The 15,914-nt window shown below is 40.9% G+C and overlaps 5 protein-coding genes across 11 annotated transcripts; 3 read left to right on the plus strand and 2 right to left on the minus strand.

The window, feature by feature from the left end:
• The first annotated feature begins 393 nt into the window (after positions 1-393).
• On the plus strand, positions 394-3,741 carry LOC105282362 (phosphate carrier protein, mitochondrial). 2 transcript variants are annotated; one of them, XM_011344274.2, is made up of 6 exons: positions 394-475; positions 583-750; positions 2,214-2,374; positions 2,464-2,700; positions 2,786-3,082; positions 3,156-3,741. In XM_011344274.2, exons 2-6 carry the CDS (start codon positions 609-611, stop codon positions 3,381-3,383), a joined length of 1,065 nt encoding a protein of 354 aa, XP_011342576.1. In that variant the 5' UTR covers positions 394-475; positions 583-608; the 3' UTR covers positions 3,384-3,741. The 2 variants fall into 2 exon arrangements, with proteins under 2 accessions (XP_011342576.1, XP_011342575.1); XM_011344273.2 differs by having other exon boundaries at positions 404-496.
• LOC105282363 (solute carrier family 26 member 10) lies at positions 3,732-7,788 on the minus strand. 3 transcript variants are annotated; one of them, XM_011344275.2, is made up of 11 exons: positions 7,652-7,788; positions 7,023-7,262; positions 6,671-6,943; positions 6,286-6,467; positions 6,044-6,208; positions 5,851-5,955; positions 5,639-5,772; positions 5,388-5,550; positions 5,102-5,302; positions 4,784-5,032; positions 3,732-4,711 (listed from the first exon to the last, which is right to left on the minus strand). In XM_011344275.2, exons 2-11 carry the CDS (start codon positions 7,123-7,125, stop codon positions 4,271-4,273), a joined length of 2,016 nt encoding a protein of 671 aa, XP_011342577.1. In that variant the 5' UTR covers positions 7,126-7,262; positions 7,652-7,788; the 3' UTR covers positions 3,732-4,270. The 3 variants fall into 3 exon arrangements, with proteins under 3 accessions (XP_011342577.1, XP_011342578.1, XP_026827181.1); XM_011344276.2 differs by having other exon boundaries at positions 7,644-7,748; XM_026971380.1 differs by lacking the exons at positions 7,023-7,262; positions 7,652-7,788 and having other exon boundaries at positions 6,286-6,545; positions 6,671-6,810.
• LOC105282365 (jmjC domain-containing protein 7) lies at positions 7,652-10,449 on the plus strand. Of its 3 annotated transcripts, none has more exons than XM_011344279.3 (6): positions 7,652-7,788; positions 8,506-8,988; positions 9,201-9,447; positions 9,523-9,716; positions 9,789-10,134; positions 10,211-10,449. In XM_011344279.3, exons 1-4 carry the CDS (start codon positions 7,734-7,736, stop codon positions 9,710-9,712), a joined length of 975 nt encoding a protein of 324 aa, XP_011342581.1. In that variant the 5' UTR covers positions 7,652-7,733; the 3' UTR covers positions 9,713-9,716; positions 9,789-10,134; positions 10,211-10,449. The 3 variants fall into 3 exon arrangements, with proteins under 3 accessions (XP_011342581.1, XP_011342580.1, XP_026827184.1); XM_011344278.3 differs by lacking the exon at positions 7,652-7,788 and adding an exon at positions 7,795-7,968; XM_026971383.1 differs by lacking the exon at positions 7,652-7,788 and adding an exon at positions 7,795-7,968 and having other exon boundaries at positions 10,049-10,134.
• LOC105282366 (myoneurin) lies at positions 9,752-13,574 on the minus strand. Of its 2 annotated transcripts, none has more exons than XM_011344280.3 (7): positions 13,419-13,574; positions 11,935-12,681; positions 11,655-11,861; positions 11,340-11,576; positions 11,000-11,256; positions 10,522-10,915; positions 9,752-10,378 (listed from the first exon to the last, which is right to left on the minus strand). In XM_011344280.3, exons 2-7 carry the CDS (start codon positions 12,664-12,666, stop codon positions 10,151-10,153), a joined length of 2,055 nt encoding a protein of 684 aa, XP_011342582.1. In that variant the 5' UTR covers positions 12,667-12,681; positions 13,419-13,574; the 3' UTR covers positions 9,752-10,150. The 2 variants fall into 2 exon arrangements, with proteins under 2 accessions (XP_011342582.1, XP_011342583.1); XM_011344281.3 differs by lacking the exon at positions 13,419-13,574 and adding an exon at positions 12,876-13,174.
• Positions 13,575-13,757: 183 nt separating this feature from the next.
• On the plus strand, positions 13,758-15,733 carry LOC105282367 (serine--tRNA ligase, mitochondrial). The gene is made up of 4 exons (XM_011344284.3): positions 13,758-14,190; positions 14,268-14,995; positions 15,073-15,240; positions 15,355-15,733. Exons 1-4 carry the CDS (start codon positions 14,122-14,124, stop codon positions 15,677-15,679), a joined length of 1,290 nt encoding a protein of 429 aa, XP_011342586.1. The 5' UTR covers positions 13,758-14,121; the 3' UTR covers positions 15,680-15,733.
• Positions 15,734-15,914: the final 181 nt, after the last annotated feature.

Below are 15,914 nucleotides of genomic sequence, written 5' to 3' on the forward strand. Positions count from 1 at the left end.
CAGGTATATAAGATCTATGGATTTGTCAGCTGTTTGATCTAAAGTCACTAGATTGATAAAGTACCGCAATCCGTGGTAAAATACATGGAATAAAAATGGCGTTGGAAGTGTATTTAGTGCAAACATGCAACTTATCAACACACTAAGTGCAATTCTACGAAGCAGCGTTGCGTTGTATCTCCATTGAGAAAGGTTACATATTGTGATAGATGTGAAAAGAACATAATTGTGATGAAAACACCGTGTAGTTGGAATTAAAATGGCGGACGATTGCGGTACTTTATCTATCTAGTGACTTTAGCTTGATCGATGGAGAAGTGTCTCTAACAAAATATCCCCACCAGGTGTGCTCTCGGCGTGCAGACTCGCGAGTGGCTCTCGCATCTATGACATAACGACTTCGTGTTCGTATCAGTAGACAAGCTGTACCGTGAGAGCCTCTGCCCTCTGCCATTCTTTCGCGGGTTTCTCGGTGGTAAGAGTCGTCTGTCAGCAGGTGCCATATGCAAAGTGTTATCTCGACATGCTCGTCGTCTTCAATATGATCTAATTTGAACTGTCACTGACATGTTTCTTGTTCAGGTGCAAGTGCGAATCGCGTGACAAAGATGTGGTCCTGGGTGCAGGAGGCAGCGAAAATGAATCCGTTCTCGTCGCCGTTCACGACGGCGAAGTGTCAGCCTCTGCAGGACGGCGCTCGGCCGCTCGTGCCGAACCGCAACATCGCCGCTGCCGCCATCCAGGAAGGTGGTCAGTAATCCTTTCCCCAATTCTTCCCGAAATAATCGTGAATAAGACGAGCGATCGAGCGATTTTCGCTGTTTTGTTAACTGAGAGGTTATACCACTTTTCGCAATTTTTCGGTTCAACGCCGCGAAAGAATTTCGTCGGCACATAAATTACTGCTTATCCCGGGATTGCACATTCTTTTGAAATACATCATTCGTATGTGATAACACCACCCGCCATTTCTTATCTGAGACACCGTAGCGTTACATAACCCAAAATATGATCGAATATTTTCCGCGAGGTGTTTCTCGGATTTCGATTTTGCTCGCGATTCAAAAATTGCTCGATCAATTGATATGCGATGCGATGCGTGCGTGTGTGTGTGTGTGCGCGCGCGCGCGCGTGGTGTGTGTGTGTGTGTGCGAGACTGCGGTACTTTGTATTCAACCACAATGCCACAATTTAAGTATTGCAATATGCTAATTCCCGATTTCGCGAGATCTGTCAGTTTTTGCTACATTAATTATGTAACTGCAGATCGTGCCTGTCGGATGCAAGCAGCGATTGAAGTCGAAGTTCGAGGTTCGAACGGAGCTTTTTTGATTGGACGAGAGCACGCTGCGGTACATGTGCGATGTACATCGCTTGCTTTGGTTCATCTATTTCATCCAATTTCTGTTTCCGTTGAGAAGGAATTACCAATTGCATAACTCTCGGCGACCTGTCCTTGCTAACTACAGGAAGACCCAAGTGCTAGGATTTTAACGGGTGCATGCAGGACGCGAGTTGCATAAGGCGCGGCCATCTTGTCTCGTAGTATATCGGCGCGTTATAAAACGCGCTGTTCGTCAACCTTGGATGACGGCTAAGCAAAAATAATTCCCCCGCGAATTGTCATCCCCATTGTACGTTGACCGTGACCAAGAAACGCGACGGGCACGTGCCTTCGTGTGCGCGGGCCGCTCTTTTTTTATAGATTAAACGGAGCAAGGTAGCAAGACCGCGAGGAATTCTGAATCGATGCCAGAAAGGGTATCTCGCGAGCACGTGAGCATTGATCAGCTGATTGATAAGTGATGCCCTTGAAATGTCCATGCACTGTAGAATTTTTGTCTCTGTAATTAGTTTCTCCCAAGCGTTGGTGGACATATTCCTTTTTTTTTTAACATTTTTAAATTCTTAAAAGTCGATTTAAGATATACTATACCATTTTTTCTGGTAGAATTTCAGACTCGAAATTAATGATTGATAATGTTAGAACGTAATGTATCGCGATATATTAGTAAAGTGTTTAAATAAATTATTACAAATCTTCACGGAAATAGAATAAAATAAAAAAATAACTTTATACTGATAATCAATAGGTTTTATTTTATTCTATTTCCATGAAGAGTTGTGATAATTTATTTAAACACTAAGGTTTTGCGTTTTCCTTTTCATTGTAAGAGGATTAACTCGAATTATTTTGTTTTGTACATTTGCAGATAGCTGTGAATTTGGATCGAACCATTATTTCTTGCTATGTGGTCTTGGTGGTATCCTGTCCTGTGGTATCACTCACACTGGCATCACTCCCTTAGATTTAGTCAAATGTCGTATCCAGGTGGACCCCCAAAAATACAAATCAGTCTTCAATGGATTCCGGGTAATTATTCATATTTGCAAATCATCTTGACAGAGAGAGAAAGAGAGATTTTTGCAGCATGCTTATCGCAAACTTCACTGGTATTACAGGTGACTCACGCCGAAGATGGTACTCGCGGATTGGTAAGAGGCTGGGCACCCACCTTCTTTGGTTATTCCATCCAGGGAATGTTTAAATTTGGACTCTATGAAGTCTTCAAAGTCTATTACTCGGCGTTGGCTGGCGAGGAACTTTCTTACGAATATAGAACTAGTTTGTACTTGATATCGTCGGCTTCCGCGGAATTCTTCGCAGACATTGGTCTAGCGCCGTTCGAGGCTGCCAAGGTAATGATCGACTTTCGTCTGCTTCTTGCTAATTTGCAATAATCTGCCATCTGTTCCGTCCGCGATAATTTTACTAATCACCCAGGTCAAAATACAAACCACGCCGGGATACGCCAGCACCCTACGAGAAGCCATGCCAAAGATGTACGCTGAAGAGGGTCTTAACAGTTTTTACAAGGGCCTGGTACCTTTGTGGCTCCGCCAGATCCCATACACGATGATGAAGTTCGCCTGTTTCGAGCGCACCGTCGAAGTTTTGTACAAGTATGTGGTGCCTAAACCCAGGTCAGAGTGCTCCAAGGGCGAGCAACTGGTGGTCACCTTTGCGGCCGGATATATCGCCGGTGTGTTCTGTGCCGTTGTGTCTCATCCTGCCGACACGGTGAGTTTTGTTCGCGGAGAGTCGTACTTTACACCGTAACACAAATCTTACGCGATATAAATGTCCGTCACAGGTGGTGTCGAAATTGAATCAAGAAAAGGGAGCGAGCGCGTTTGACGTTCTGAAGAGACTCGGCCCCGCCGGTGTATGGAAGGGTCTGGGACCGAGGATCATCATGATCGGTACGCTGACCGCGGCGCAATGGTTCATCTACGACGCCGTGAAGGTCTGGCTGCGCATGCCGCGTCCGCCACCACCCGAGATGCCCGAGTCCCTGAAGAAGAAGTACGGTGTGGCGTAAACACCGTAAATAAATGTTATCGATTCGATTGTCGATTAGAAAAAGAAACGTATAAAGCAATTTTTGACCTTCGCGCCGTACATTGTTGAACAATGTCCTATCATCTTTTTTTTTTCTTTTTTGAGTATTTATTCTGTGAGAATTCACATCAGCATCAACAGGCGACACTGCCGCGGAATTAGAGGAAACAATTGTGACTTATGAATAGGAGATAATAGGATGCTAATTGCCGGCTCTATAACTATCAGACATACAGTAAATCTAACTCGTAACAGTGCCGGTTTACCCAGAGTAACCGTTCAGCTGTTACATTGTACATAGGGTGATCACTTTAAATAAACAAGTCGATTGCTCGTTATATCATTCATTATTTTTCTTTGTCTTTCAATATATAACAACAGTTACAATACAACAATCCAACGTAATGCAAGATATCAACGCTTAAAAATATACTTTAAAATTCATAAAACGATTTACAAGGTAAGTATTGTTGTAAGTACAACGTTGGACATAAAACATCCATCGTGAAGTACATTTATATCACTCTGATTTTTTAATGCAATCTCGATAAAGATCGGCATATGTCATACAATACTGTACTGCATAGCATTGCACATTGTGAAAAATTGGCACTAATAAGGGAACATCGCAAAAATTTCGATTTCGTTGTCGGTTTCGCGATATTCCCTTGTAAGTAAAAAATATATTATGCTCGTGCCACGTTATAGAAGATATGCAAGTACGTCACAAAAATGCAGTTGACAATGCAGGTATAATAATAGCGCAAAACGCTACTGTATATTCCACCATTGCAGATTAGTATAGTTATAAAAAAATATGGCTATATCAATGTGACGTTAACAAAAAAACGTATTTTCTCTATTATATTATTTCAAGGTCTGAATCTCAGTCTGAAAATAAGTGACCGCGTCTTGTATGGTCGCGAAGATCTTCAGCGACAGCGCACCGTACACGTAAGCGTCGCATTTCATTATTGTTTCGAAGATAGGACTGGGACAATTGACAAAGTAGAACTCGATGTGCAGCTCCGCGAATTCCTCTACGACCAAGTGCAACACGTGAACGCTACTGGGATCGATGTAACTCAACGCGCTCATGTCCATGATGATGCAGCGTAACTCGTATCTACCATCAGAATTTTTATCGTTCAAGAAGCGGCCTTCCTCAGTTAAATTCTTCCTGTGCTTGACGACCTTTCGCGGGCATACGCCCACCAGTCTGTACACGATGGACTTGAAGTGACCGTTATTGGCAAAATTCAAGGTTCCGCAATAATGGAATATTTTTATTCCCCTAATTTCTGTCGCCTAAAACAGACAACGTAATATAAAAACTTGATTAACGCTCCTGTTTTCGATCGATTTATTCGGCCAACTTACCGCTTTGTATCTGCTCAAGTCCAAGTACAGATCCGTATCCGGTATGTGACCCAACAGACACGTGTAAGGTCGAATGGTCTGTAGCAGGATGATGGCCAACGATACGAGCAATCCCGCGAGTAATCCGATATCGATATTAATTAACGTCACTATGAGGAACGTCACGACCCAAATTACGGCGTCAGCTTTGCTCAGTTTCCAAAATTTCACCAACCGGCCGGCTTGTTGGAACATTCCCTTTAGCGCTACCTGCGAGACAAATCCTCGGAACATTCATAATTACGACTTCAATTACGGCTGTAATTACGTTTTACGTACAACTATTATGGAGGCCAACACGCATCTCGGTAGGAGCTCGAAAAACGGCCCGATCCACAAGAGTATAACGAGTAGCAACAAGCAAGACACAATGCTCGCGATTTGCGTGCGTCCTCCGACGGTTTGCTGAATAAGGGATCTGCTCAAAGACGCTGAGATCGGCATGCATGAAAAGAAAGAACCCACTATGTTACCGAAACCCTGGAATTAAAATGATTCGTTAACTAAGAGAGTTAATTTGACGCGAATAATATAATCATTAAACTGGATTTTAAATATATCTCACCATCGCAAGAAGTTCTTGATTCGAGTCTATTTCATAGTTTAGCTTTTGTGCGAATATTAACGCCATTGATATGGTGATGGTGTACGAAACCATAGTTATTGCGATGCTGTCCACTGCTACTAAGGGCAATAATTCAAGACTCGGCACTTCTGGTTTAGGAAGCCTGTTGGAACAATGTCAAGTACAATAATTGATAATAACTAGATTAAAGATCGAGTCGTGACAAACACATTGGAGATTCATTTACGCACCCCGTAGGAATGTGCCCAACGGTTTCAATATTATAAGTCTTTGGTAAATCACAATATCGAGAGACTAATGTCCCACCAACAACTGCAATAAGCTCAATGGGGACTGGTATGCTGCACTTTTTGTTTATTCTTGGCTAAAGTACAAATTATCATGTCACATAAGAGAGATGTAACTTGAAATATCCAAAGTATTATGTTAATGCATTCCTTACCTTTAGAAACTCGTTATTAATAACGAGGATAATAATTGTTATAATCGATACTATCGCAGCAGGTACATTGGTATTTCCTATCTCTTTAAATACGTCTACGACAGTCTGGAAAGAAAACAGCCCTCTCTTTGTGATTGTTTTCTTTTTTGACAAATAGATTTGATAGACATCATATAAATTTGTGTTTACTTACGAAAACTAACTTAAAATATCCTTTTTGCTTTGGCAGTTTTAAACCAAGGAGGTCCTTGATTTGAGATATTAAAACATAAACAGCAGCTGCTGTTGTGAAGCTGTTCACTAAGGTCTCACTCAGCAATGTTGCCACAATGCCTAATCGGAATGTATACATTATTATCTATAACGGTAAAAGAAATCATTTTCCGTCAGTCTTTCCACTGAAATGTATTCTATAAAATGATGCGACTGATTTACCTGAAATATTCCGACCATCAATGTTACGGCTACTGCTACTTGTATAGGCGTATATGTATACGCGACGTTCTCGAAACTCTGAAAATCGGCCTGTGAAGCATTTGTAGATATCTCTTCCATATGTGAATTCGAGTAAGACGTTACTACTTTGCCAGTCATTAAGCATACCACAGCGAAAGTTCCTGATGGGTGCCAAGAATGTTTGATTGTTCAAGTATTGTCGATTAAGTGCATACTAAGATGTATTATTTCTAACTGTTCTGTAATGGAAGTTAACCAGATAAATGCATTAACCGTGGGAGCCACTCGCGGCTCCGTCTGCTCTGCTTATCTTCGGTTCGAGTCCAAGAAATCGTTCTGCCTTCAGCTTATCCCGCATTCTTACCTATAGAGACGTGCTTAGACGTGCCAAACAGAAAATATACAAAGACTGGGAAGAAGGCCATGTATATGCCGACCACTGGTGGCAGGTCTCCCAGAAGCGCGTAGGCCATACCTTGCGGTATGTGCATGATTGCCACAGTTAAACCAGCAATGATATCAGGCACAATATTTTCCCTCCAATTGTACTTGCTGAGCCATTTGATCGGCGGTACCGTTGATGCTACGCAGGAACGCCAATTTTTTGACCTGACATCATCTACTGCACTTCGCATCACTACAAGAAAACAAGCCACGTTTAAGAATTTACATTTATTATCGTAGAATTTATTCTCATGTCGTTTTGCTCTACTTACAAGATGATTTTGGTCTCTCGTAATCGTAACTTTGATTCAACACTTCGTGTTCGTAGAGAGGCCTCTCTAGATTTATTCGCAGCAACGTGCCTTGCTTCTCCATGGTCGCAACAAATACTGGGTTCAGCCTTAAGAATTCCACTTATCTGTAGGCTTACTGTAAGAAAGTGCTTATCTGCAAGCCTGTCTATCATGTAATTGCTTTAGTTTATCTCTATCTGTTTTATCTGTAGGCTACATCTGTAATCAAAGCAGTATTATAGATACAAAACTGATATAGTACATCTCTGATACTAAATAATCAAGGCATCTATAGCATTCTTTTCCTCATTCAAACTTATGTAAGGTCTTAACTAAAATTTTCCGTTGTAATATATTACTTCAAGCTTGTATATACATAATTCAATAATTAGCATTTACAAACTGCAGCTAAGAATTAATTATTCACATGCAACTAAACGTGTATTTGAATACAATGTTAATACAAAATAATATTTTTCTATGTTTTATATATAATCATACATGTATATTGTTTAAATTAAAAATTAAAGTTAAATCAATTACAAACGTTTTTTATGTTTAATTGCATTGCTACTGTGATATACTGAATCCTCCACTTACAGACTTACACTTTTGAATTAAAATATATTTCTGCAGTCTACTCGATGCCACCAACAGACGGGCAATGAGCGTGACAGCACGTGACTAATAATGATCATCATCAGGAATGTCCACTGGTCATGTGCATGTGATTGGACGCAAACACGTACGTAAATTAAAATCTCCTAACCTACATCTCCGTCTGCACTCATTAATGTCAACGCGTGATCTATGATCTGCGAGCAAACATTCCGCTGATTCGCATGTGCCGTATCATTCCGAAGAATGTCAAATCCCCAAGCGAAAATTCAAGAGGCATTTCATGTTCTGTCACAAGAGGCGAAAGGTCTGTTATCTGTCTTTACGACACGTGCTAACCTCACGTTGCAAACTGTTAATGCGCACGTAATCATTCACAATCCGCTGTGCTTCTTTATCAGGGAAAAATTCATAAAAGTCCGCAGAACAGTATAATTACGCGAATGTAATTATGATTTATGACGTTGTTTAATACATATATACACCATAGAAACAAATATTAATATAAATATATTTAGACTATATACATATAATAATTAGAAAATATATATAATCTATATTCGTATTAATTAAAAATTATTTGTACATATGTGTTTACAATCTTTATCGTTTTATTATTTATTTATTTCTTTTATAATCATAGATCTTATTTTTTTTAGTTTAAAGAAATAATATTGGTTTTAAATTGTATATACAAAGAAATTAAATTAATAATTATAAGTAGTAGTTTAGGAAGAAGATATAATAATCAACCAGCTAACGTTCAATATTAATTTTTAATTAGTTTGTAATTCAAGGAAACAATTATGTACACACATACTTACATGATTTTACATGTGTGTAGAATTGTACCTGCAAAGCAAAGTCCCAGAGATAGATCACGCAACATTTACACCACTCTCTTTCTATCGGGAATACGTCTCCAAAAACATACCACTAGTCATAAGAGGAGCAGTGGAACACTGGCCTGCTGTACGCAAATGGTCTATACCGTATCTTCGCGAAGCGCTCGGCGACGAGAAGATCGTGGTCGCTGTAACACCAAACGGTTACGCAGACGCGATAGCCAGGAAAGATGACACCGAGGAAGAATTTTTCGTGATGCCTGAGGAGCGCTTACTCACGATGTCGGAATTTCTCGATACACTAGAAAATACGAGAGAGGACAGTGTATTCTACATACAGCAACAGAACTCAAACTTCATAAACAGCTTTCACAAATTGTGGTCGGATACGAAGATCGAGATTCCCTGGGCCAACGAGGCGTTTGGAAAGCACCCCGACGCCGTGAACTTTTGGATGGGAGATAAAAGAGCTATAACTTCCAGTAAAGTTTTATTATTAATGAACTTGGTAACATCTCAAAAGTATCAAGATCATGTACAAGATCTTTTTAATTTCGTTCACGTAGCTTGAAGAAGTTTGCATGCATATTATAATGACGTGATATTTATAAATGTATACAGTTAATTTTGAGGACTATAAAATGAAATTTGAGTGCTGTTTTCCGCCACTACTTTCACTGCCAATTTCTTCTAGTGCACAAAGATCCTTATGAAAATATATATTGCGTTCTGTCCGGCGAGAAGAACTTCACGTTACATCCACCTACGGATTTACCATGGATTCCGTACGCGAATTATTCGTCCGCCGTTTACAAGGAACGCGAACCTGGGAAGTGGACCATCGAACGAATAGTCGATGAAACATCTGATCCGGAAGAAACCGCGAGTTCCACGTTGACACCGTGGATATGCATAGATCCTCTAAATCCAGATTACGAAACGTTTAGTATACACGTGGCGTATACAGTTTGTAGATAATATTTATTTTGTAGAATAAACGAAGAATTTATTTCTAGGTATCCAGAGTATCGTAATGCACACACTTTAAGAGTCACGCTCAGAGCTGGAGACGTATTGTATTTGCCATCTCTGTGGTTCCATCACGTGACGCAGTCCCACGCTTGTATATCCATCAATTATTGGTACGACATGGAGTTCGACATTAAATACGCATACTTCAAAGCCCTCGAGACATTATGCAAATAAATAAGTAAGTAATTAAGGCACGCTTTTCAAACATGTTCCTTCATGTATAAATGGTGCTATTTTTATTTTAAATCAGCAGATCCCGGTGCATGCAGTAGACTAAAGAAATTATATTTATCCGTATATTCACTGTCTACATGTACTATTTCATTGCGTTAATATAATCATGTATTTAACTACTTGAGGACATCTATATATATATATATATTTTTTTTTGCAATTGATACATTGATATAATCAATTAAATTAAATGCATATCTGTACTGCTATCTGTACTGCAATCAATAATATAAAGACATCGTTATGCAAGTATAGCATACGTTATTGTTTCCACAGTGAAATCATCATTTCACTGTGGCCGCACTTGACGAAACTCACTTCACGAAAGTCGAGTCAGGCCACGTCATCGTTTCTTCCCGCGAGTACGTATGATGATAATTACGCTTTGTACCTAGCATGTTTGCCCTGCATGGTTTCATACATCTTTCGATTTTCCAGATACTTTCGGTAGTTGTTCTCGCGTTTTCGCCGCTGTTCCTCCGCCTGCTGTCTGAGCTTTTCTGGATTCATGTGCGTCGTCACCATGTGCCTTGTTAATGAACTCATAAACTTGTACGTGATTCCGCATACGTTGCAGGAGAGAATCTCTTCCTTTCCTCCCTGTTGCTGTTTCGCAAAAGAAATGTGATTTACAACTCCATGTATCGAAATAAAATATAAAGAGGAGCTGCAGATTACATTCCCTTCTCCATTTATTGTATTAGAAACTAACAAATATATATATAAAATTATAAAATAATTATACGTACTTGCTGATGCACCAGAATGTGTCTCTGCAAATTGTTCAACCTGTTAAACTCGCGACCGCACACTTCGCAGTCGTATTTCTTGTCAGGGTCATGGTACTTCTTGTGCATGCTCAAGTCGGTCATGTGCTGGAAAGTCTTCTGACATATGTCACACGTGTATGTGCGCTGCTCGTTAGGCATGTGCGATTCCTCGTGCTTAGTCAGACTACGCTTGTCCATGAATCGCCGGCCGCAGTAGATGCAAGGAAGCGGCCGCGACTGAGAATTATGAAGCGTCAAGTGACGACGTAACGCTGTGGACGTGGGGAAATTCTTTTGGCATTCCAAGCACTGGAACGGTCGGTCACCGGTGTGAGTCTTTCTATGGCGAGCCAGGGAAGACTGATCTGGATATCTGATTGAGCAAGACAAATAAAAAGATTAATATGTATCATAGCTATGCAATATCCAATAAATTGTAAGAAAATGTTTAACTTGCCTCTTAGGACACAAGTCGCAAGGAAAGTTTCTCGTGGTTATATCCTCCTCGCGAGCGTGTTTCAGTCTGTTGTGCTTGAGTAGATGACAAGGTGTCTTAAAGCTCTTATTACAAATATCGCACTTTGAGTTGTCCGTTGTAGGTATGATGACTTGAGTCCTCTTCTTTCCGTTCTCGTCCTCGGATATTATCAGAGATATCGTCACTGTATTCTCTTCATTGTCGTCTGGGAGCGATGACGGTGATACCGTGCTTATCTAAAATAAATTTTAAATGCGTAAATAGAATGAAACGTCGAATCTTCTCGACACATGTGCGACTTATTAATGTAGAACAGTACTTGTTTACTAGAAGTCGATTTTGCCGAAGCTGGATCCATCACATCAGGTAAAATATAAGTCTCTTCCTCCATCGCATTGCTGTTCTGTTGAGATCTCGATTCTTTGCCAGCGTTATCGTCACTGGTCTCAGCAATTGCATAATTCCCGTCTTCAGTCAAGTATACCGGTTGTAGGGCTCCAGTGTCGTCCTTGAAGTACAACTGGCCGTCCTCGTCCTCGTGCAAAAATATGTGATTCTGAAAGTATTGATACTTGTAACATGTTTGCTCACAAAATTCATAAACGTTGATTTTTAATCGTAGCAAACGTGATACCTGAGAATTATATTCTTCTTGATTTTGATTGGATTCTGGATTCGCAGCGTCCCAAGACACCTGCTCATCTTGCTCGATTGTTGCGTTATCATACTGATACTGCTCGTTGTCGTCAATGGCTTGTGCTACATACAATGTTTCCATGTTGTCCCCTTCGTAGTAGATGGTACCTTCAACCGGTATGGTATTCTCGTCGAGTCGTTCCATCTAAAACAATAAAATCGTTAACAATGTTGTGAATAACTCGCGACGCTAGTTACGGTATTTTATAGCTACTAACTTTGACGTAATGTGCATCCTGCTGCACCTGCTTTGAGGAGTCTTGCTTCTTGGTACCGAGTACAGTGTACAGCAGATTGTTCTCCACGTTTTTCACTATCTCGTGCGTCGTCTCACTACTGTCCTCCATATTTACATTATTTCCAATTATACTACTTTCTATCCGAGGCTTGTCCGATCTTCCAGCTGTGTGGACTCTCAAATCCTTGTTCGATTGCAATGGGATAGTTACAGTTTGATTATTTACATGTTTCTTGTCAGTCTGTAGAGAGCCAACACTATTGTCGACCAGCTCGGAACTCTCCAACTCGTCGGCATGCTCCAATTCTTCGTCCTGCCAGTCCTCGTCCACGTCGTAATTTATAACTTGCTTGGTAACCTTCTGCATGCTGTTGCTCATGGTCTTGGCCGACTCCTTGATTGCAGACTGTGAGGTAAACATTGAATCCTCTTCACTGAAGTAGAGCTCTTTTCTATCCAACTGGTCTTTTCTCTCTATCCTCTCAACCTTCATTTCATTGTCCTTTGACTTGTCCTTCAATGCCTCATCATTGGGATCTGCCTCTTCTTCAACTTCCTCTATTATTTCTATAATTTCCTCTATCTCCTCCTCCTCGTCATCCACTTCAGACTTGAATATAATGTTCTCCGTGAGAGTGCCATCCTTCAGCACCTCTATGACCTCCTTGTTGTTCACCAGACTCTCCAGCAGTTCCACTGACAGTTCCATCATTCAAGTAAGATATCTCTGCACAAACGCACACGACAAATAAATAAATATACAAGTATTTATATCGATTTTACCATAGAAGCACATTCTATGGTAGAATCGATGCAGACGCATAGAATAAAGAGCGAATAATGCACATGGAGAGAATAGAGACTGGAGGGCTAAATAACGCGACGTGGAATTCCCAGGTTTACAGTGGATTATGTATGTACGTTCGCGGAGTTCGCTGGCTGATTCTAAGGACAAGCCGTCGCGTTCCGTGCCGACGGATATCTAGTCTTGCTCGCGGATCGAGACGTTCCGAGATGCCGAGAGCGGTCAGGTGGACAACAAAGACACGCGCGAGCCGCGCACCATCAGAGACGGGACACCGTGAGACGAAGGTCGCGTTCCCGAGGCTCGCGCATCGTGCCGGAATGCAATGTCGGCCACCATAGGTAAACGCCGCGCGATACTCGGGCGGCAGTTTGTGCGTGTGCGGAATGCAGCGAAAAACTCGCACGAGCACCGAGTCAGAGGACGAAACGCGTTTTGACACTTAGCGCGAGACGAAATCTCGCCGCGCGCGTTTTCGCTCACCAGTCGGTACGAGAAATCCCGTGAATTTATCAACGGATAGCAAAATGGCCAACACTTAGGGGGGAGAATGGTTATCGTCACACGGAACCCCCGACGCGGCCGAGCCTGGATGAGGAAACGCGGGGGGGCCGCGCGAGTATCCGATATTAATTATTCTCGTTCATCGGTTAGCATACCTGTCGTTATTCCACGAGATCGTAGCGTCGCGTCTCAGTACGCGTCGAAATTCACCGTGCTCGGTCGATACGCCGAACTGCTTGAGGTCGTCCTCTCCTCTGCCTCCTCCATCAAGCGAGCGACGCCAAGCCCGCGTTGATTCCGGCGACACGTATGCGCGACCATTCAGGCAATTTTGCATGCAGAATAAGCGGTAAAATCAACCAATCATCTGTTGGGTTTAGAAGGCGCCATGTTCATATGCTTTGAGTGCACGTACCCACTATCCAATAAAAAAAGCTGTTACCTAGAGATTTAATGAAAGATGGTTTGTTCCTAGAATGTACGTTCTCCTATTGGATACTGGATTAAACTTAGGCTGGGTTACTATTGGAGAATTTCGTTAGGCTGATTTCTAGAAAGCGTAGGGTGTCAAAATCCAATTTCGAAGAAAGGAAAATATCGGAAAACGAATTCTGATTGAAACATGTTATTACATTCGTTTACATACCGAAGCAAATGTCGGACGATTTCTCTAACGTGAATGCGTTTAAGAAAATACTTTTTCAATTCAAACTATTTCAAACGTCGCAGTTATATTGCGAGCGACATAACCTATTTATTCTGAGATCTTACATGTACAATACCGATTAATATAATCTTATATTTATTACACACAGATTTTCTTTAACACATATATCAGTACATTATTTTTTAAATAAAATGAGGTTCAAAATCCAAAAATGTTTTGAGCAATTGTGTAAGTTACGATATTCCCGACTACACACATTGGTACGTACGCGACATTACGTATGATTATATGCAATTTTAAAAAATAATGATTTAAATGTTAATAATATTTATAATAGTCCGCAGAGGTATCAGGAAGAACCATAACCGGCACAAAGTTATGCATGCCTGAACCAGAATACAATACAGACTTTTTATGCAATCCTGCAAATCGTGATATTATTTTAAACAATATTAAAAAGAGAAAGGGTGTCGGAGATATCGACAAAGTCCTCGAATATTCGGGCAAACCCGACAAGCGAGAATTATTTCTACAGGAACTGAGCAAAATACCAAACTGCAGTCATCCGGCAATACTGGACTACGATGAGCCAAAACTGCTGAAGGAATGTGGCAAGAAGGCAGAATATGATTTCGAGCCGAAAGAGTTCACCGAACTCGTTACGGATCTAAAAGCAATCAGATCAGAGAAACTGGGTCCCATTGCTGGACAGAGGAGTTACGTACTCCTGGGAGATTTGGCAGAATTGGAAGAGGCATTGGTTCGGTACACAGTCAGGAAACTGATGAGGCACGGATTCAAGCTGCTGTCGGTTCCCGATATTATACCTACTCAGATTATCGAGAGATGCGGTTTGATAACGAACGGTGATCGAACCCTTGTATATAATCTGGATCCTTGTTACGGTGACGACTACAGCTTGTCAGGAACTGCAGAAATGTCATTAGCTGGCAAACTGATGAACAGCACATTGTCGTACGATGAACTACCGCTGAAACTAGCCGCTGTAAGTCGGTGCTATCGTGCAGAGTGTTCAAGTATACAGGATGAAAGAGGAATCTATAGGTAAGAAGCAACATTGTAAAAATACACTTTAGAGTTGTAAGATAGAACTTGGTCTATTGTTCCTGTCATGCTTACAGAGTTCATCAGTTTACAAAAGTGGAAATGTTTGTTTGTTCTGAGCCCTGCTACTCTGAGAAGGTGTATCAGGATCTTCAAGACATACAAGAGGAATTGTTCTCTTCGTTAGGATTGCATTTCCAAGTAATCGACATGCCTCCGTTTGAATTGGGTGCACCAGCTTATAGGTATCAATAGATATTATAGGTATCAATAGATATTATAGTAATCGTATTATGATCATACTTATGTTCCATTCAATATTTTCTTATCCACAAATTCAACAATTCTTTTTGTTTCAGGAAATGTGACGTAGAAGGCTGGATGCCTGGACGAAAATTGTACGGTGAATTGTCCAGTTGTAGCAATTGCACGGATTATCAGTCAAGATGTCTTAATATAAAATACAGGACAAAAGATGGAGATGTGGTTCACGTGCACACACTAAACGGTACCGCATGTGCGATACCTCGCATGTTGATCGCGTTGTGCGAGACGTATCAAACGAAACATCACCGTATCATCGTGCCAGAACAGCTAGTATCTCTGATGAAGGGTAAAACGCTCATCAAGAAGCAATCGGTAGCAAGCATGAGAAGTTACAAGTATAAACAAAAACTCTATTAAATACCTGGACAATGTATTAAATGTATAATAATTAAATCAAATTATCATTGTTATTACACGCGTTATTCTAAACTTATGGACTGTAGATTCAATTGTAGAGTGAACAAATTTTTTTATTAAAGCAACATCATGAAGCAAGTCTCGTTCTATGAATCACGATTGAAGAAACTTCCTTGGGTGAAAAAATTTGTTCATTCTGTCGCGAGGAAGAATCGGGAATCATCAAAACATGGTA

This window comes from Ooceraea biroi, chromosome 7 (assembly GCF_003672135.1).
Source record: "Ooceraea biroi isolate clonal line C1 chromosome 7, Obir_v5.4, whole genome shotgun sequence".
NCBI lineage: Eukaryota > Metazoa > Arthropoda > Insecta > Hymenoptera > Formicidae > Ooceraea > Ooceraea biroi.

Coding starts and splice junctions, on each gene's coding strand:
- LOC105282362 (XM_011344274.2), top strand. CDS start 609: ATGTGGTCCTGGGTGCAGGAGGCAGCGAAAATGAATCCGTTCTCGTCG. Junction 2,375..2,463: donor CAGTCTTCAATGGATTCCGG/GTAATTATTCAT, acceptor CTGGTATTACAG/GTGACTCACGCCGAAGATGG. Junction 2,701..2,785: donor CGCCGTTCGAGGCTGCCAAG/GTAATGATCGAC, acceptor CTAATCACCCAG/GTCAAAATACAAACCACGCC.
- LOC105282363 (XM_011344275.2), bottom strand. CDS start 7,125: ATGGAGAAGCAAGGCACGTTGCTGCGAATAAATCTAGAGAGGCCTCTC. Junction 6,468..6,670: donor GTCTAAGCACGTCTCTATAG/GTAAGAATGCGG, acceptor GGCACCCATCAG/GAACTTTCGCTGTGGTATGC. Junction 5,303..5,387: donor ATCAAGAACTTCTTGCGATG/GTGAGATATATT, acceptor TTTTAATTCCAG/GGTTTCGGTAACATAGTGGG.
- LOC105282365 (XM_011344278.3), top strand. CDS start 7,908: ATGTCAAATCCCCAAGCGAAAATTCAAGAGGCATTTCATGTTCTGTCA. Junction 8,989..9,200: donor TAAAAGAGCTATAACTTCCA/GTAAAGTTTTAT, acceptor AATTTCTTCTAG/TGCACAAAGATCCTTATGAA. Junction 9,448..9,522: donor CTAAATCCAGATTACGAAAC/GTTTAGTATACA, acceptor ATTTATTTCTAG/GTATCCAGAGTATCGTAATG.
- LOC105282366 (XM_011344280.3), bottom strand. CDS start 12,666: ATGATGGAACTGTCAGTGGAACTGCTGGAGAGTCTGGTGAACAACAAG. Junction 11,577..11,654: donor AAGAAGAATATAATTCTCAG/GTATCACGTTTG, acceptor CAATACTTTCAG/AATCACATATTTTTGCACGA. Junction 10,379..10,521: donor ACATTCTGGTGCATCAGCAA/GTACGTATAATT, acceptor TTTGCGAAACAG/CAACAGGGAGGAAAGGAAGA.
- LOC105282367 (XM_011344284.3), top strand. CDS start 14,122: ATGAGGTTCAAAATCCAAAAATGTTTTGAGCAATTGTGTAAGTTACGA. Junction 14,191..14,267: donor ATTCCCGACTACACACATTG/GTACGTACGCGA, acceptor TATTTATAATAG/TCCGCAGAGGTATCAGGAAG. Junction 14,996..15,072: donor GATGAAAGAGGAATCTATAG/GTAAGAAGCAAC, acceptor TCATGCTTACAG/AGTTCATCAGTTTACAAAAG.